Source organism: Camelus dromedarius, chromosome 2 (genome assembly GCF_036321535.1).
Source record: "Camelus dromedarius isolate mCamDro1 chromosome 2, mCamDro1.pat, whole genome shotgun sequence".
In the NCBI taxonomy this organism is placed as follows: Eukaryota; Metazoa; Chordata; class Mammalia; order Artiodactyla; family Camelidae; genus Camelus; species Camelus dromedarius.
The window spans coordinates 23,748,362-23,769,605 of record NC_087437.1 but is presented as its reverse complement, the minus strand read 5'-3'; the positions used below and the strand labels follow the sequence as shown (position 1 = coordinate 23,769,605).

At 35.9% G+C, this 21,244-nt stretch overlaps 1 protein-coding gene across 1 annotated transcript in view; it reads left to right on the top strand.

The window, feature by feature from the left end:
• Window positions 1-5,957: 5,957 nt before the first annotated feature.
• The window catches only part of LOC105096761 (phospholipid scramblase 1), a 31,701-nt gene continuing 16,414 nt past the window's right edge, over window positions 5,958-21,244 (top strand). The window contains exons 1-4 of the mRNA XM_010989165.3: window positions 5,958-6,043; window positions 16,261-16,419; window positions 17,728-17,770; window positions 20,445-20,665. Coding sequence (XP_010987467.2) covers window positions 16,327-16,419; window positions 17,728-17,770; window positions 20,445-20,665 — 357 coding nt within the window. The 5' untranslated portion in view covers window positions 5,958-6,043; window positions 16,261-16,326. The remainder of the gene's footprint in view (window positions 6,044-16,260; window positions 16,420-17,727; window positions 17,771-20,444; window positions 20,666-21,244) is intronic.

Genomic DNA, 21,244 nt, shown 5'->3' with positions numbered 1-21,244 from the left:
CAAATCTTTACTTCATTTTGAATTGATTTTGGTGTATGGTATAAGAGAGTGCTCCAGTGTCATTCCTTTGCATGTAGCTATCCAGTGTTGCCAGCACCATTTATTAAAGACTATTCTTTTCTCATTGTATTTATATATCCTTCATCACAAGTGAAATGACAACATATGCATGGGTTTACTTCTGATTGTTCCTGATCTACATGCATTTTTATGCCAATTTCATACTGTTTTTGATGACCACAGATGAGTAACAGTTTGAAATATACATGCTTCCATCTTTGTTATTCTTTCTCAAGATTGCTTTGGCTATTCAGGGTTTTTGAGATTCCATGCACACTTTAGGAATTTTCTTTCTCTTTCAGTGAAAACTCCCATTGGAATTTTGATAGGGATTGCGCTGAATCTGTATATTGCTTTGGATAGTATGGATATTTGAAAAATATTAATTCTTTTAATCAAAGGCTATCTGTCCATTTATTCATCTCTTCAATTTCTTTCATCAATGTCTTATAGCTTGCAGTGTACATAGTTTTCACCACCTTGGTGAAATTTATTTCTAGATAACTTATTCTCTTTGATACAATTGTAAACAGAATTGTTTCCGTAATTTCTCTTTTGCATAGTTCATAGCATACAGAAATGCAACTAATTTTTGTATATTGTTTCTCTATTCGGCAACTTTAATAACACATTGATTAGTTCTAATAGTTTATTGGTGGAGTTGGGAGTTTTCTATATATAATATCAAGTCTTCTGTGAATAGAGACAGTTTTACTTATTTCTGTCTGATTTGGATGCCTTTTATTTCGTTTTCTCACCTAACTGTTCCAACTAACTTCCACTACTATGTTGCATAAAACTGACAAGAGTGGGCATTCTTTCCTTGTTCCTGATGTTTGCAGAAGCTTTCTGCTTTTCACCATTGAGTATATTACCTGCTGGCTTGTTATAAATGACCTTTATTATGTGGAGCTATGTTTCTTCTATACCCAGTTTGTTGAGAGTTTTCATCGTGAATGGATGTTGAATTTTATCTGATACTTTTTTTGCATGTATCGAGATGATGATATGACTTCCATTCTTTATTTGATAAAGTGTTATGTCACATGGATTGATTTGTGCATTCTGGACCATCTCTGCATCCCTGGAATACACCTCACTTGACTATGGTATATGATTCTTTGAATATATTGTTGAATATGCTTTCCTAATATTCAGTTGAGAATTTTTGCATTTACATTCATCAAGGATATTGGCCTATAATTTTCTTTACCTATAGTATACTTGCCTGGTTCTTATATCAGGGTAAGGCTGGCCTCTTAAAATGAGATGGGAAGTGTTTCCCTTTCTTCCTTTTTTTGAAAGACTTTGAGAAGGATAGGTATTCATCCTTCTTTAAATATTTGGTAAAATTCACCAGTGAAGCCATCTGGTCCCAGACTTTTGTTTGTTGTGAGGTTTTTGATTACTGATTCAGTCTCCTTACTACTAGGAGATTGGTTTGCTCAGATGTTCTATTTACTGACGATTCAGTCTTAGATGTTTATTTGTTTCTAGGGACGTATCTATTTATCCTAGGTTGTCCAATTTGTTGGTGTATAGTTCATTGTAATTTCTCATAATTCTTTGTAGCTCTGTGGTATCAGTTGTTACTTCTCATTCATTTTAAATTTATTTATGAGTCCTCTCTCTTTTTCCTTAGTGAGTCTAGATAAGGTTTGTCTATTTTGTTTACCCTTTTAAACTCCATTCTTAACTCCATTTATCTTTTTAATTTTTTTCTATATTTTATTTGATTCTGCTCTGATCTTTATTACCCTTCATTCTACTCCCTTTGGACTTAGTTTGTTCTTCTTTTCTAGTACCTTCAGGTGTAAAGCTAGTAACAGATTATTAGAGATTAACTCAGGGGTACTCATTAGTTAAATCCATTTCACCTGTAACCTGCCTTCACTAATCAAGGTCATTTTAATTTGCTGCCACATAAGACTTGCATGTCCTCAGAGAGGCACATGGCCTAAACAATAAGATGTTTGCTTGAGTTGTTGTCCAGGAACTTGGAGTCAGCTGTGTCTAGTTGGAGCTGAGCTGGTTAAGACTGGATAGGACCACCAACCCTCCAACTGGGCATATACAATGTCCACTAGGTGACCCTCTGATGTCAGAGAGCCAAGAACTCCAACCTCATCTCATGCTACATGCCTCCATTTTTTTTTTTAACTTGCAGAGGCCTATAGCCTAGCTGTACCTGTGCAGAACAATTACCACACCTTTTCCCAATCACCTTTCCCCACATTATCCATGCTTCATACTATCCTGATTTTTTTATTCTTTATCTCATAAATATGCCAAGACCCTTGTCTTTGGGGAGGCAGATCTTCTCCTGTCTACTCACTTGGCTGCCTTTTCTATTTAATGGTCTTACACACTTAGTTTATCTAACTGCCAATTTTGTAAACATACACTTCAATGTCAAGATTCAGACTGAAACATAATTGTCTTACAAAGATTGTGAATGGAAATGTCATAATTGGACTTGTAAGGTGCTCCACCAGCCCTGCTCCCAGCCTTTCCTGTTTCTTACATCAAAGGAGTTATGTCTGTCCCACAGAATAAAAACTAAAGTAGCCTTGTGAATAAACCCTTTCTTTGCTTCAAGTCAGTATCTCAACATTTTGGCTTGCCGTGCCTCTTGCTGACAGAGTGTGATGACACGGCCCACCGGCCTTCCCAGTTTCTGAAAAGGAGCAGTCAGCCCTAGGTTGTGTTAAACGGAAAGCCTGACCCTCAGGCTGCAGCTTTTAAATTATGCAAATAGGCATCTTTCAGGCAATGAATTACAGATGGGTATTTCTGTCTGCTGCCTCTGTGCTGAGCTCGGTGGGATAGGCACAGGAAGTCTTTGGGAGACCCTTATGAACTGTTTCCTTGCTCGCTGTAGTCCTGTGGGTCTCACAGAGGCAAGCCTTGATCACTTGTAGAACTAGGTATTTTGGGGGCCCATCCCTCAAGGGGAAGTCTTAGAAATTGGGATGCTTGAGTTGGGTCCAGACATTTTTCTCTTCAGGGAGATTCTCGGAGTTGTGAGTTCCCTCTCAATTACGTGGCAATGTGCCAGGCATAGGGTTTATGGAGATTGTTTATCACAGCCATTCCTACCTATTTCAATGTAAGGGTTTTGTTTTTCTCATTTGCCCCACATAAAGAAGTTGCTCTGGTAGTTTCAGAATTTCTTTTAGAATTATTCTGTGTATGGCTGTAGGTGCTGTGTGTCCTTGGAAGGAGGTGAATTCTGGAGCCTCCTATGTCATCTTGGACCTTACCTTCCTCAAATTAATTATGTTTTAATGCTCAATGAGCTCATCTTCCCTTGTCGTCAGCTTTTTGCCCAGCAACTTGTGTTTTTCTAGTGAGGCCTTTGGCTTAGTTCGCAGTTGGTTGTTGCAGTTACCCTTGGTGCACTCCAGATTTCATATTCTGCTGGTGATAGCTTATGTTCAGAATGTGGGCCAGTTTACTAGAAAGTTTTACTGAATATCTCCTCGGAGAGAATCTTACAGCGCTCCATCCATAATTCATTCTTCTTTTCACTCAGTGCTTGTTAGTCTGGGGCTGGGGAATAGGGGACAGAGTATTTTCTGATATTCGAGATAAGCGTCAGTCTCAAGCAGGCACTGTAAACCTCCTGTTCCCCAATTCAAAGCAGCCTGAAGTCAGAGACTGCGGATTTGCCCAATTTATCTCTTTAGTCACATCATCACTCAGGAGGCGTTCACAGATCCAGGACTGGCTAGAAACCTGAGTGCTGTGTCTGGGTGTGTGAATGTGAGGGGAGTTGATGGGTGATGGGTCTGAGGGAGGAGGGGTGATAGCATCTCTCAGTCTAAAGAGACTCGACCAGTGGACAAACCTCAACAAGTAGACAAACCTAATGATCGCAGTTAGAAATCTGCCAGAGTGGAAAAGCTCAGGAAAGCAAAGTGAGGCCACTCCTCTGGGGCCACGTGGCTGGGCTGGGGCGCAACTGCAGACAGTACTGAGTCTACATTATCCTAGGACGGGGAAGTGGCTTCTGCACTCCCACCCCTTCATCCTCCTACCCCTCCAGCCCTACACCCCGAGTTCCTTGTCCTGAGAGGGAAGACAAAGGGTGGGAAGCTTCTTGTCCTGCTCTGGAAGTGCCTGAGGCCCAGGAGAGGGGAAGTCGAGGGCACACCTAGGGCCTAGGAACCAGCCCACCGTGGGGTGGGTTGTGACAGTGAAAGCTGAGTCACTGGATGTCCCTGACTAAGGGGTAAGTGTGGGAAGAGGATGCAGAGGCAGGGAATGGAGCTGTTTTCAGCCTTTGAGAAGTTCTGGGTGGGTGGTCTGGCTAAAGTGTCCAGCACCTGGGCAGAGAGCTTTGGGGGTGGGGGGGGGAGGAGCTAAAGCAGAGTAGCTGCTGGGGCAGAAGAGATGCTCCAGGCAGAGGCAGCTAAAATATCCAGAAAATCATGCCTGGGCTCCTAGCACCCAGTCAGCTACTCTTTCCAGTCCAGGTATTGAGGCTGAATCCCCTTGAATATTACTCTGATCTGGTTTCTCTACATGTCTGCCTTTTAACTTTGGACCACTGATTGGGCAATGGGGTAGAGTATGCCGCGGCAGGGCATTTAGTTAAACTGGGCTAGTCTCTAGCAGTTTACCAAGTATCTATTCTTCATTTTAGTTTCCCTTGATTTTGTTTGTAAAATGCAAGTTAAATCATGGTAAGAAAGAAACAGGGGGGTCAAAAGAAAACTTTAGAGGTTCATGCAATTCCATGATTAAAATAGGCTACCTACTCCAACATTTTGAGTTTTATGTAAAATATGATAGGGTGCATAATACATATTTTTAAATCACTGAATACTGCAGCTTTTTAAAAGAGGGAAGTTCTGAATAAAGATACTTCTGAAGAGGCAATATGTCTCTTTCAAAACTCAAATTTATACTAGATTTTAAGTGAGACAGTATCTCTATATTTCCTTTAATTACTGATTTATGTCACTTCTCTGAAACCTGTGTTGCAGGTTACTGGGGCCAAGGGGGTACATTTCTGGGCTGTTTATTTGATCCTTCTGGGTCCAGAGATAGGGGAGGTTTTCAAGGTTTCGATTTGACTGAGGGCGTATGAGTTGCTACTGGCCTGTATGTATTTAACCTCTCTCATCTTCCCTAGGGAGAAGTTAGCCACCCACAGGGCAGAGTTCCTTTTGGGCTAGTTTCATGTTCCACTAAGTGGCAGCCTTTATCATCAGGGTCTTTTCTCCTCCTGGTGGTCAGCAGGCACTTGTCTCTCTCCCCTGAACAGCTCGAGTATGAGCTAGGGGCTGAACCGCATCCCTATTGACAGGGAACACCCCCACCAGAGCTTCAGTGACATCACGGGCAGAGACCAGGTGGCCTCTCATGCTCACATCCATTCACAGGATGTGCAAGTCCCTTCCCTTGATTCAAGGGGGTTCACAAATGTCCAAGTCTGTGTGTGGACCATAGCTAAGGTTAGCAAACTGGCTCACGCATGAGGGAAGCTGACTATAGTATCCCCATCACTCTGCTTCAGGTCCTCATTCGGTGAGATGCTCTCTCTCTCGCTTCCGTTTTGAATACCTTCCACTCCTGTTTGGAGATACCAGAGTCTTTACCTTTTGCCTTAAAGCCTGACACCAAATGTGATGTCGTAATTGACATTCACTGTTCAACACAGAGTTGTAGGGGGTTTAGCTGCCAATAAACCCAAGAGGAAGCGGCCCCAACTTGGTTAATTATTCAAACTAAGTGTGTGTGGTGCTTGGCACTCTGTCCTTCTACTGCCATCCTAGAACGGCAGGAGAATCACCAGCTTTACATCCTAGTACACATGTGAGTACGCATAGAACTAATTCGCTTCAAAGTTCTGAATGGAATGTTTACTGTTGTGGCTGTTCGGATGTCCCATCTTAGACTCTTCCTCACAAGAGCTTTGAGAGGCTGTGGATGTGGACCACAGAGAGGACCAAGCCTCTTCAAGCTCACCTCTCAGGTAGCCACATCATAGGGAGTTTCAGAGACAAATGTGTTCCAACTGTTGGTCACCCTAAGCGATGTCTGCCCTTTCTTTCTATCTGTGGTCCTATTCGTGACCTATCTAATGAACATCCTACAGCTTACATTAGGAAACTGTAGTCTTCAGGCAAAAGGATCTGTAACTTGGCTGATGCTTCACTGCTGTTGTTCTGATAGAAGGGGAAGTTTTGCTTTCTTTCTGGAGAGGATGCCAAACTTCCTGGGCTGAGGACAAGTCTCTGAGATTCCCACTCAGGTGTTCAATATCAAAAGTAGGAAGTGGATGTTCATATTTATATCTAGAGAACAGAAAAACAAATATCATAGCTCATGAGTAACAAATCTCCAAACTTATCTTGTTTCTGAGTTATAATTAGCCACACATATAAAATACATCTGTCCCTACATAAGCCTCTTCCTTCCTGCCCCAATACAGTTACTCCATCCACACCCCCATTTCATAATCCATCTCAAGGACTCCTGCTATTCATCTTCTTCAGGATGCCTGGGTGTTACTGCTCTATTTATAAATCTAAATGACAATGAAACATCTTTGAGTCTCATATTTTTGATCTGCAAAACTGGGATGAGAGGAGAATGATGTTATTGAAGTGGCAAAATTTTTCTACCGTATTACACCCAAAGAAGACTGATTTTGACAGTCACCCACAAATGATAATGCGTTTATGAAAGCCCAGGAGTTCAGCAGAGATACTCCAGCACGCTGCTGGAGTAAAAAAAGTATCAGAGATTGGACACATTGAAGAGGGTAAGAAGAAGGATTTCACTTTACCCACATCACCCGTACTCCAAGGCGGCAAAGCCCAGTACCAAGGGAGACCTCGGCTGTGATTTTCCCATCAAGCAAAGCTGGGTGTGTGAGTGAGTGTCCAGTGCAGGATGCTGCCGAAAAGACCAACTTCTTTCTCACCCTATCCAGAATACTGACGTGTGTAGAACGATGAGGGGACAACTGGGAGAACTGTAGCTAGGGCTCTTGGAGGACATCAAAAGGACATGGATCCTACTCACTGCATCACAGACTCCATCAGGTAGCCCACCCACTAGCCCCTGGGGACACCTCACCTGCAGATCCCTCCCAACCGGCCCACAGGCACCCCCAACCCTTCATGTGCCTCACCCTCACTCACATCCCTACCCTGTGGCCAGCTCCCTGTGCATATCCCGAAAGGTGGCAAGAGTGAATATTTGCAGATGGCTAGTGAGCACACACAGAAAGCAGGGCTAACAATACAAGGTTGGGGAAAAAGATCAGACAAACTTGAGCATTCAGCACCACCCTAGGGAAAGCAAACAAGAAGCTATCAGCACCTGGCCTGGCTTTGCAGGATAATGAGAAGGCATAAAATCTTAAGAACTACCCCCAACAGGGAACAAGAAGTTTGGAACAAGCATATTCATACAAAGGGCTGAGAAAGCCTCAGAGTCCCTAGTATGGCTATCAGAAGACATTTCTCTTCAGTCAGTAAAGACTGAAGGAGTTGACTGCTTCTTCAACTGCAAAAGCAATGTAAAACTTCAAGAAACCTGAAAACCAAGAAATATGACATCACCGAACACAAGAATTTTCGAGTAACCACATCCCAAAAAATGAAGACCTGTGATTTGCCCAATAAACATTCAAAATAGTTGCTTTAAGGAAGCTCAGTGAATCACAAGAAAACAGAAAGACAATTCAATGAAATTAGTAAACAATACAAGAACGAAATGAGAAGTTAAACAGGGAGATAGAAATCATAGAAGGAACCAGATAGAAAACAGAGTTGTATTTCTAGGTATATATTTGAAGAAAATGAAATCACTATATCTATGTCAAAGAGATAGCTGAACTTCATTTTCTTTCTTAAAAAAATCACTGAGATATAATTGATACATAATATTGTGTGAAGTTTGAGGTGTACAATGTATTGGTTTGATATGTTTATATATTGCAATATGGTTAGTACAGTAACATTAGTTAATACTTTTATTACATCATATAATTGTCATGTTTTATGTGTTGAGAATAATTGATATACTCTTAGCAATTTTAAAATTTAGACTACAGTATTGTTGACTATAATCACTCTATATTGTGCATTGGTCTCCAGAACTTATTTATCTACTAGTTGCAAGTTTGTACCTTTAAATAATATCTTCCCCAAATTCCCCACCCTCTAGCCTCTGGTAACCATCATTCTACAATATGGTTTTTTACAAGTTCAGTTTTTTTTCATGTAAGTAGTAGTATACAGTATTTGTCTGAATTATCTCACTTAGTATAATCAAAATACATCCAAGTTGTTACAAATGGCAGGACTGCCTTCTTTCTCATGGCTGAATAATGTTCCATTGCATAGGATGAAAATATCTATATAGATATCTCCCATCTTCTTTATCCATTTATTCATTGATGGACACTTAGGTTGTTTCCGTATCTTGGCTACTGTGAATAATGCTGCAATGAATATGAGTGTGCAGATCTCTTCAAGATACTGATTTTAATTCCTTTGGATACATACCCAGAATTGGAATTGCTTTATCATATAGTAGTTCAATTTTTAATTTTTTGAAGAAGCTCCATACTGTCTTCCATAATGGCTGTACTAATTTGCATTCCCTCCAACAGTGTATGACTTCCCTCTTTTCCACATCCTTGCCAAAATTTGTCATGTCTTGTTTTTTTGAGAAAAGCCATCCTAACAAGTGTGAGGTAATATCTCTTTATGGTTTTAATTTGCATTTGCCTGATGATTAGTGTTGATTAGCACCTTTTCCTATTCCTGTTGGCCATTTGTAAGTCTTCTTTGGAAAAATGCCTATTCTGGTCTTTGTCCATTTTTAAATTGTATTATTTGGGTTTTTTTTTTTTTTTGCTATTGAATTACATGAGTTCTTTATATATCTTGGATATAGTTCCTTATGAGGTATATGGTTTATGAATATTTTCTCCCATTCTGCTGGCTGCCTTTTCAAATGTATTGATTTCCCCTGCTGTGCAGCAGCCCTTTAGTTCAATGTTGTCCCACTTGTTTCAGTTTTTGTTCCCTGTGCTTTTGTGACTTATCCAAGAAATCACAGCCTAGATCAATATCAAGAATTTTTTCCCATTTTTTTCTTTGAGAGTTTTATAGTTTCAGGTTTACATTTAAATCTTTGATTCATTTTGAGTTAATTTTTGTGAATGGCGTAAGATAAGCATTGTTTCATTCTTCTGCATGTGGATATCTAGTTTTCCCAACACCATCTATTGAAGAGACTGTCCTTTTCCCATTGTGTATTGTTGGCACCCTGCTTGTTTGCATGCCAGTGCCACACTATTTTTAATTATCACGGCTTTTTAATGTAGTTTAAAATCAGGAAGCATGACACCACCAGATTTATTATTCTTTCTCAAGATTGCTTTGGTTAGTCAGGGTCTTTGGTAGTTCCATGCAAATTTTAGGACTGTTTTTCTGACTCCTCTGAGAAATGCCATAGGAATTTTTGCAGGATTGCATTGAATCTGTAGGTTGCTTTGGGTAATACGAACATTTTAGCACGACTGATTCTTCCAATTCATGGGTATGGGATATCTTTCCATTTATTTGTGTATTCTTCAATTTGTTTCATCAGTGTCATATAGTTTTCAGGGTACAGGCCTTTCATTTCCTTGGCCAACTTTATTCCTAAATATTTTATTATTGTAAATGGGATTGCTTTCTTAATATCTCTTTCAGATAGTTTGCTGTTAGTATACAGAAATGTAACTGATTTCCATATGTCAGTTTTGTATCCTGCAACTTTACTGAATTCATTTACAAGTTTTAACAGGTTTTAGAGTAGTTTTTAGAGTTTTCTATATATAAGGTCATTTCATCTATAAACAGATAATTTCACTTCTTCATTTTCAACATGTATGCTTTTTATTCTTTTTCTTACCTAATTGCTGTAGCTACTAGTTCCAGTACTATGTTGAGTAGAATTGGTGAGGATGGGCATCCTTGTCATCTTTCTGATCTTGGAGAAAAAGCTTTCAGCCATTCACTGTTGTGTATGATGTTAGCTGTGGTTTGTTGTGTATGGCCTTTTATTGTATTATTATGTTCCATACCCAATTTGTTGAGGGTTTTTATTTTTAAAAGATGTAGTTTTTCAAATTATTTTTCTGCATTTATTGGAATGATCATACAATTTTTATCTTTCATTCTATTAATGTGGTATCACATTTATCATTTTGCATATGTTGAACCATCCTTGTATCCCAGAGACAAAACCCACTTGATCATGGTGAATGATCTTTTAATGTGCTATTGAATTGGGTTTGCTAATATTTTGTTGATAATTTTTACATCTGTATTCATCAGGGATAATGACCTGTAATTTTCTTTTCTTGAGGTACTTTGGTATCAGAGTAATCCTGGCCTCAAAATGAGTTTGGGAGTATCCCTTGCTCTTCAGTTTTCTGAAAGACTTTAAAAAGATTGGCATTATTTCTTCTTGAATGTTTGGTAGTGAAACCATCCGTCCTGGGATTTTCTATGTTGGAAGTTTTTAATTACTGATTCAATCCCTTTATACTTTATTGGTCTGTTTATATTTTCTATTTTTCATGATTCAGTCTTGGTAGGTTGTTTGTTTCCAGGAACTTATCCATTTCTTCTAGGTTATCCAGTTTCTTGGCATATATTTTTTCATAATAGTCTCATAATCCTTTCTATTTCTGTGGTATCAGTGGTAATGTCTCCTCTTTCACTTCTGGTTTTATTTGAGTCTTCTCTCTTCTTTTCTCAGTTAACTCAAGTTCTGTCAATTTTGTTCATCTGTTCAAAGAACCAGATCTTAGTTTCACTGATTTTTTTCTATTGCTTTTTAGTCACTATTTTATTTCTGCTCTTATTTCCTTCCTTCTATGGATTTTGAGCTTGCTTCTTTTTCTAGTTCTTTGAAGTGTAAAGTGAGGATACTTATTTGAAATCTTTGTAGTTTCTTAATACAGGTATTTATTGCTATAAACTTCCCTCTTAGAACTGCTTTTGTAGCATCCCATAAATTTATGTTGTATTTCCATTTTCATATGTCTTAAGATTTTTTATTTCTCTTTTGATTTCTTTTTTGACCTATTTTTTTGGGGGGAAGCATGTTTAATCTCCACATATTTGTGAATTTTTCACTTCTTCTCCTGATATTAATTTCTAGTTTCATACAATTGTGGTTGGAAAAGACACTTGGTACGATTTCAGTCATCTTAAATTTGCTAAGATATGTTTTGTGACCTACCCTGGAGAATATTTTATTGCACCACCATTTTCATTGCAGTATTATTAACAATATACAAAATAGGGAAACAACCTAAGTGTCCACTGGCAAGTGAAAAACTACTATAGGGATTGAGCTTGGAATGATATGTAAGTTCCCACAATGAACCAACTATAATTCTACTAGAAAAAAAAAAAAGATGTTTGATGTCAAAAAGTCCAAAATTATCTCCAGAATTAAAAAGCAATAATATTTGCTTAAAGGAGAATACAAGACTTACAGTCTCCCTAAAAATTCAGTAGAACTTCCATTTTTTACAATTGTATAGTTATTACTGATATTGAACATCTGTGCATTTATTATGACAGTGTTTACAAACAGTGCTTATATTTTAGGTTCTACTTTATCAAACTAGAGATAATCATAAATAGGGCAAACATTTAAAGTTGAGGTGCTTTGAGAAAACAATTGGAAGACCACAAATTTATCCAGTTTTTTTTAACCTTCTCTCTGGTGACATGTCTATAAAGATCAATATAGTTATACTTCTTAAGAAACATTACAAGTATACATATAAAATATCTATATATACTATGTAAAATAATTACTTATTAAAATATTAATATATTGGTAATAGCAATTTAAAAATAAGTATATTTCTCATTTAAACATATAAAGTATTTCAGAAATTATGAATGCACACGTTAAGTATATTCTTATTTGTTTATAATTCCAAGTAATTGTCTCTCTATATGTGTTAATTATTTCAAACACACACAAAAAACCTCAGAGTAAGTGTCTCTGAATATTTGTGCCTCAATAAAAGCAATTAAAACACTCGTTTTAAAAAAAGTTAAAATCAACTTTTTCAGAATTCTGAAAATTACCCCAAAACTTGAAACAGTTTGAGGAGAATGTATTCAATAAAAAATGGAAAAAATCTCAGTAAGAGCAGGCAGTTTTGTGGCATTTCAATTTGCTCTATTTCCATCTCCCCAGCTCCACAGAATCCTTGAAAACCAACAGCCTTGCAATCATAGTACCCATGATTGACATGTGATTGACAAATAATGACACACAAACATGTGCACATCATAATCCTCAAAACCTGTGACTGTGTTATCTCACATTGTAAAATGTCTTTTGCAGATATGATGAAATTAAGGATCTGGAGATGAGCAGATTATCCTGTATTATCTGTGTGGATCTGATCAAATCATATGGGTTTTTATAAGAGGGAGGAAGTCAAAGAGGAAAGGAGATGTTACACTGCTGACTTGGAAGACAGAGGGAGGGGGACACAACCAAGGAATGCAGGCAGCTTCTAGAAGCTAGGAAAGGCAAAGAAACACATTCTTCCTTACAGTCTTTAAAAAGAATATGGCCCTGCTGATCCATTGTACACTTCTGAATTTCATAACTGCAATATAATAAATGTGTGTTTTTATGCCACTAAGTTTGTGGTAATCTGTTAGAGTAGCAATAGAAAATTAACACAGATTTTGGTAACTGAAAGTTGGGTGCTGCTATCAAAAATACCCCAAAGTGTGGAAATAAATTTGTAATTGAATAATGGATGGGGAACTAGAAGAGTTTTGAAAAGCATAACAGAAAATTTCTGGGTTACCAGAAGATTGTTAGTAGAAATATGGTTATTTAAGATGCTGATGATGAGAGCTCGGAAAGAAGTGAGGAGCACGACAGTGAAAACTGACTTTTGCGAACACCTAAACCATCACAGACTATTGGTAGAAATAAGTACATGAAAAACACTGGTGGTAAGGGTTCAGAAGGAAACGACAAAAGTCTTACTGCAAACCTGAAGAAAAGGCATCTTCATTATACAGTGACAGAATGATTAGCTGAATTGTGTCCTGGAGATATTTGAAAAGAAGAATTTGTAAGCAATTAATTGTATATTTAGCTGAGGAGATTTCTAAGCAAAAAGTTGAGGGTGTGCACAAATTAAGTCCAGGCCCAGACGACTTACTTGGTGAATTCTACCAAATATTTAAAGAATTAATACAAATTTTTCACAAACTCTTCCAAAAAATGCAAGAAGAATTACATTTTCCAAATTATTATTGAGGCCAGTATTACTTTAATAATAAAACTACACAAAGACATTACAAGAAAGCTACAAATTAAAATTTCTTATTAATTTAGACACAAATCCTCAAGAAAGTATGAGCAAACCAAACCCAGCAAGATATAAAAAGAATTGTATACCAAGTAAGATTTATTCCAGGAATGTAAGGTTGATTTGAAATCTGAAAATCAGTTAATATAATACAACATATAAATAGAATAAAATACAAAAGCTAAATGATCATCTCAATAGACACAAAAAAAAGCACTTGGAAAAGAATCAAACACACATTTGTGACAAAAAAAATTATGAAAGAACTAAGAATAGAAGGGAAATTCCTCAACCTAGTAAACAGCATCTGTCAAAAACAAAACAAAACAAAACCCACAGCTAACATCATACTAAATGATTAAAGACTGAATGCTTTTTACATAAATTCAGTAACAAAGCACAGATGTTCCTTCCACTTCTACTTAACATCATACTAGAGGCTCTAGTCTGATGAACTAAATAAAAAAATGAAATAAAAGAAGTAAAAGATTTTCTATTTGTAGATGGCATGATCTTGCACAGAAATTCCTAGGAGCTTCACTAAGACACAATTAGAATGAAAAAAAATAAGTTCAGTAAGGTTGCAATATTTAAGATCATTGAACCAAATCAATTTTATTTCTATAAACATGCAGTGAACTGTCCTAAAATAAAAATAAGAAAGCAATTTTATTTACAATAGCATCAAAACATTAAGATACTTAGGAACAAAGTTTTAAAGATGTGCTAAGTGCTGAAAATCAGAAAATAGTATTGAAAGAAATGAAAGAAGATCTAAACAAATGGAAATACATCTAATGTTTATGGATCAAAAGTCTTAATATTGTTAAGATTGCACTATTCCCTAATACAACCTACAGATTCAATGAATCTCCGAATCACAAGTAGCTTTTTTGTAGAAACTGACAAAGTAACCCTAAAATTTATGTGGAAACTCAAGGGATGCAGAATACCCAAAGCAATCTTGAAAAGGAACAAATTTGGAGGACTTATTCTTCTACATTTCTAAACTTCCTGCAAACTACAGTAATTAAGACATTGCAGTACTGACATAAAATAGATATATACATTGATGGAACAGAGTGAGAATCCAGAAATACACCCTTACGTTTACAGCCAACTGACTTTCAACAAGGATGGCAAAATAATTCAATGGCGAAAGATAGTCTGTTCAGCAAATAGTACTGGAACCACTAGATATTCTTATGTACAAGAATAAAGCTGGACTCCTACCTCACAGTAGACACAAAATTTAACTCTAAAGGGATGAAAGACCCAAATGTAAGAGCTAAAACATTAGCACTATTAGAAAATAGATAAGTTGATAAATTGGACTACATCAAAATTTTAAACTTCTGTGCTCTAGAGGACACCATCAAGAAAGTGAAAAGACAACTCACAGAATGGAAAAAAATACTTGCAAGTCTTGTATCTTATAATGGGATTTAATCCAAAATGTATAAAACTCTCACAATTCAACAATAAAAATGCCAATTACATAAGCAAAAAATGCACAAGAATTTGAAGAGTTCTCCAAAGAAGATACACGAGTGGCAATAACACATGAAAGGTTGCTCATGAACATTAATCATTAGGATAATGTAAACGAAAGTCACAAGGAGATACAACTTCACACCCACTAGGATGGCTGTAATTAAAAAGACAGACAATATAACAAGTGTTGGAAAGGATGCAGAGAAATTAGAACTCTCTTACTTTGCTAGTAGGAATGTAAAATGGACTAGCCACTCTGGAGAATATGTTCTAGTTTCCTCCAAATTTAAACATACAGTTACCATATGACCCAATTAAGCAGAGAGAGGGGGGTGGGGGAGAGAGAGAGAGAGAAAGGGAAAAGAGAAAAGAGAAAAAAGAAAAAGAAAAAGAATAAAAAAGGAAGGAAGGAAGGAAGGAAAATACTTCTTAAGTTTGCATTTTCCTTTCCTTTGTAGGATCTGTTCTTCTCTTTACCTCAACTCTCATTTCATAGCTTAATTCTTAATTCTTTGGAATATAATCTATTATTTAAAACTCACTCTTGTTTTAAGTGGTAAATATTTTTCCAAAATACACCTTTCTCTTATCAACATTGATATTCATCTCTTATGCTAATGTTGTGATGTCTTATTTGTTTGCTTCTTTTAATGTACCTGAATGAGAGTAAAACTTAGAATATTGGCCCCAAAACAATATAAATAAATTCTGTAATACTTTCAATGTGTTTATAGTCACTGTTAGAATCATCTTCTTAAACTCTGAGCTGGAAGCATGGGCTTGTAAATTTATTCCATAAATGTAATCCTGATGCAAGCTGAGGAAAATACAGAGAATAATGAGACTTTAATCAGGGCCAATAAGAAAGTTTTGACTCCATATATATTTGTTATAAGTTTGCTAGAATCATGGCACTAGAGAGAAATAGCTCCCCAAACCTCATTTTAAAATTCATGTCCACCATAACATGTCCTTCAACATTGGAGAAGAAATGTTCATCCAATCACTGTCAAATGATTCTGAACCTAAAGGTTTAATTGTATTTAAATAGACCAAGATCACACAGGAATGTGTGTAATAATTTACACTAAATTCATTACATTGGTACTAACTGGGATTTCTTGTATTACTGAGGTTCCTTTTTTGGCTTTTGTTGAGAGACTCTATAAATAAAACCATAAATATTTCAGTTGAAAACAATTTAAAAAATTAAGTATGGATGATGTTTACCATTTAATTTAATGTTTATCATTAAATGAAGAAAAACTAAACTTGGAAGTTGACTTCTGTCTCTGACTAGATTAATGTTTCTGTATTGTTAGATTTTAAAGATAAAAGGGGAAATCTCTTCAATCTGTCACAGTCTCAAGCATTCGGTAATCTAGATTATGGCTTTTTGTGATTTACAACCTACGATACAATGGATGCAAACACCAGGGTCAATACTCAACTGTCCACCTGGACTGGAATATTTAACTCAGGTATGATAATGTGTTTCTTAATTTAGCTGATGGATAATACTATGAATTTAGATGGATTAAAAATATAATTTGTGTTATTAGAAAATATTTTCACTATAGACTAAAATACTATACCTGTTAACATTAAGAATTCTACATTTTATTTAATTTTAATTTTTGATTGAGATAGTAAATTCACAAGTTAAATACAGTAACCCCTCAGTATCCACTGGAGGACTGGTTTCAGGACTAGCCCAGAAGATACCAAAACTGGAGGTGCCCAAGTCCCAGAGTCGGCCCTTCAGATCTGCAGTTGTGAACCGCAGGCTCAACCGACTGCAGATCATGAACACGGCACATCGTCAGAGGCTGGCTGAGTGTGCGGATGCAAGACACAGGGGTATGGAGTGCTGACTGTAAATTTACTCAAAACAATGCATTTATAAGTAGACCTGAGCAGTTCAAACCCATGTTGTTCAAGGGCCAACTACAATGTAACATTGTTATTTACAAATGGGTTTTATGGGAAACCCATTTAAAAATAAATACCTACTTTTTAAAATAGGAAATTGGATTCTGAGAATGTAAGTAAAAATGACTTCAAGACTCTTCAGTTTATCTAACTGATTAGGTATTAGACGCCTGGTACGCAAATATGAACACTAATATTAGGAAAACATCTCCATTCTCTAACAAATTTAATGACACTGAATTGCTATTTTGTTTATGCTATCAATTCTGATTTAATTTTCCTGTAGTGCTATCTCTGAATAACTAATTAACTTTGATATTTCACATTACAATTCGTTGGCCACATCTTATTTTTTAATTCTTTAAAAATGAAAAGGTATGCATGTTCCTTCTTAAAAAGATTTTTTACATTTTCAATGCTTAATTATAAACTATAAACTAATATTAACATAAATCTAACAAGACATTTTTGAATGTGGGTAAAAACTACATTAAAATTTTTACTTCAAATTACAGTATAGATATTTCTCTCTCAATTTCAAAGATATCTTTAATAAAAGTCTTTAAAATTTTTTCTGAACCAAAATACTGAATACATAAACAACAGGGCAAAGAGAATACACATTATAGACTATCTAAGATTTTTTCATTTCCTTTTTCTATAGTACAAATGTTAAAATGTCACACCTAGACTGGTATAATGTATGATATTTGACAGAAAAAAATAAGAGATGTTGATAATGAATCAATTACTGTAAATAACCTAATTGTAAGTATTAATGTATATTTGTATTATTATGTGCTTTAAATTTAGTTTGATTACTTCATACCACCTATGTTTATTTTCTGCTGTAATAGGTTAATCAGTTACTAGTGTGTCAGCGTTTTGATCTGCTGGAAGGTACGTACCAAATGCACTGATATGTTAATTCTCAAATATGTAACTTGTTTTGCTGTAGTTCAGCCAACCCCTATTAATTAAAGCACTTCTTATGTCTAAGGAAAACTAAACTTTGAAATATGAAGAGAATAAATAGAAGGTCTTTAGATGATGAAAAGGTGAATGTGATAGTAGTCTTCTCATGAGACAAGAGAAAGATACGGCTCCAGATTACACCTGAAAATTCTGGTCTGTGTTTTAAGTCTTGCTAAGCAGTAGGTCTGTTTCCTGAAAGAGTCTGCCTATCCTGAATTCCTCAAATACTGGTATTTCAGAGAAGCAATGATTCCAGATTTCTCTGGAATTCTGCTAGTAGAAGCAGAATGCAGGTAAATTTCTGGGCGGCCCAATTCCTAATTCCACTCCTTAGTCTGAGAAATTAAACTGCCCTTTAGAATTCAACTGTTTTCGTTTATTTCCTCCACTTAGTACAAATATTTATTTCATTTAGATGAAGCTGCAGTACATGTAAATAAAATGAAATTGACTGTCATTAAAAAAAATAGTATCACCATCGACGACCTTTCTTACTGACATTAGAGAATCTAAGACTAAAATAGGCATTCATGGTTTTGTTTAATTAATAAAAGCATTCCAATTTAGACATATTATAAATGAGTGCTTTGGGAGAATTTTTCTTGCTAGCTTACACTAAATGCTTTATTTTATGAAAGACCATTTATTCCAGAATTCCCATTGAGTACCTATAATGAACAAGCCATTTTGAAAGTATCAAAGAAGAGTCTGACCTGGCCTTGCCCTGAAGGGCTTGCCCTAAAATGTGAGAGTGGCTGTACTTAAATAAAATACACGGTATGAAGTAATAAAAGTCATGAGAGAGGTAGGAACCAATTGTGGGGACTCACAGGACATAAACAGTCACAGTAACTTGCAATTTCAATTATGATAAAAATAGCAAAAACATTTAGAAAAATCTAACCAGCTATATTACAGGGAACTAGTTCTGCAAACTAGTGATGCTCAGAGCACGGTCACTGGGCCAGCACCACCAACATCATATGGAACGTATTAGAGCTATCAAATTCCCAGGCTTTATCACAGACCCCCTAAATCACAGAATCCAGAGGCGGGGCTCAGCAGTCTGTGCTTTCTCAAGCCATCCAGATGGTTCTGATGAAGGCTCAAATTTGTGAACTGCTGCTCTAAATGACACTTTCACATGATTTAACACTGGGCAGTTATTTAAAAGACTGAGACAGCTCTACAGAATTGTCAGGAATATCTCCAAGGTATATTGCTAACTGTTAAAAGCAATTACAAAGTTAGTGCATATAGTAGCATGTGTGTGTGTGTGTGTGTGTGTGTGTGTGTGTGTGTGTGTGTGTGTAAAATACATTTAGGTTTTGCATATGTTTGAGATATCTCTAGAAGGATGCATATGAAATTGGAGAAAGAAGAAGAAATAAAATAGGCCTGGGAGGAAGAATTATTTTTAATTTTATACTCTCCTTTGCATTTTAAAATTTGTGCCATATATATGTAATTCTTAATCATAAAAGAAATTAAATCTAAAAGGCAGCCAGAAATTTTTTCATAAATCTTGAATCATGATTTAACTTTGAATGTTAAATCAGAATGAATACCTATCAAATATGCTGGTACAATAAGAAAACATATGTTTATATGCCCAAAAACCATTAAAAAGTGACGAAATTCTATAACTAATTCTGTGACTAAATTCTGTTTCAAAGGTTAACAGTAAAACATAATGTTATATGCATATCAGAGCAACATATGTATATCAAAATAAACATATACTCACTAAAGTACATTTGAAATTAAGAAAACTTAGGAGGAAAAAATCATCCATATGTAACTAGTAAGTTTCTTCTGAAGGCTTTTAAAAATATTTCTTTGATGAGGTCTTTAAAATAATGTTTAATCACTGTCCATCTAATTTTTTATATTTATCCACTTAATTTTTTTTATCCTGAAACCCAACATTTTAAATAGCTACACAATAATCCTCAAGAGAGGATACTACACATTGCCTTCTGTTTCTGGATATTTACTTTTCTTCTGTTTTATTTTTTCTTTTCTAAGTAGTGCAGTAGTTAATGTTTGGTGCAGAAAGCACTTTTTTAAAAAATTAGGATTGTTTTATTTGCATAATCACAGAAGTAAAGTTATTAGGACAAAAGTTAATACTTCCATTTGCCTGCAAAAGAGGTGAATTTGAATCTGTCTTATGTGGTTAATATTTGAGACTGCTATCTCCGTTAATTTAGCATAGGTAAAATATTTTTTATTGGTTTCTATTAGACAGACTGAAAACCCAAGAAAGTCATTTTCACATCCTGTAGGAAGGAAAAGATGAAGAGGAGTAAAATTTAAAATAACTCAAAACATAATGGTAACAGGTTAATTTCTCTGAAATTCAAAATGACACAAAAAAGCTATGCATGGAATTTTAGCAGTAAAAAGAACCAAAGAGTAGCTAGCATCACTTCTATTTTTCTGTGTGAGAAAATATGGATACTAATGAAGAACCACTTAAAGCCAAGCGGTTTCTTACATAACTTACTCATCTTATTCACATTTGAACATAATTTGATATGCAATTTATACAAGTCCCTTTGGCATTAATAAATCACCATATTGTTTCATTCTTTAGTCCTTAGCCATTTTGAAACTAACAAAACATATGATGTCATGGACAATCAAGGACAGAGAATTTACTTTGCAGAAGAGAAAAGCAACTGTTTCCTCAGACACTTCTGTGGACCTTCAAGGCCTTTTACCATGACAATTTATGATAACAGAGGCTGTGATGTCATCACTATGCATAAAGCTCTAAGATGGAGCTGTTGCTGGAGTAACTGCTGCCTACAAAAGGTCAGTACATATTATTTCTACCATGTGATTTAGAATGTATTTGAGTTCCTTCAGAAAAGCATCAACCCTGGGCAGTATGCTAAAATTAAAACATTAGGTTTGGCTACAAAGGATTGTCCGGAATGAAGTATGTCAGAGAGAGAATCATATATTCATACCTCATACCTGCAGGATAAAAATCATGCATATAACTGTAAATATTTTTAAGGCAATGAAATTCACAAGAAATTGAGAGTTTTAGAACTTTTTTACTCTAAAATATTATTGTGATTTTTATTTGCATTTCCCTGCATACGCTTGTTAGATATTGAATATCTTTTATGTAGTGTTTAAATCTGTTGCACATTTTTAAATGAACCTATTTGTCCTGTTAAGTTATAAGAATTTTTAGATAGTCTGAATATAAGCCCTTATATATAAAAGTGGAAGGAAGGAAAGGAAGGGCAGGGAGGAAAGGAAAGGAAGGGAAGGCAGGAGGGGAAGGGAGGAAGGGAAGGAAAGGAAGAAAAAGAGCAAGCTAGCTAACAGAAGTATATTCAGAGAAACAATGTCTCTCAAACCCTCATCTCCTGAGTCTGC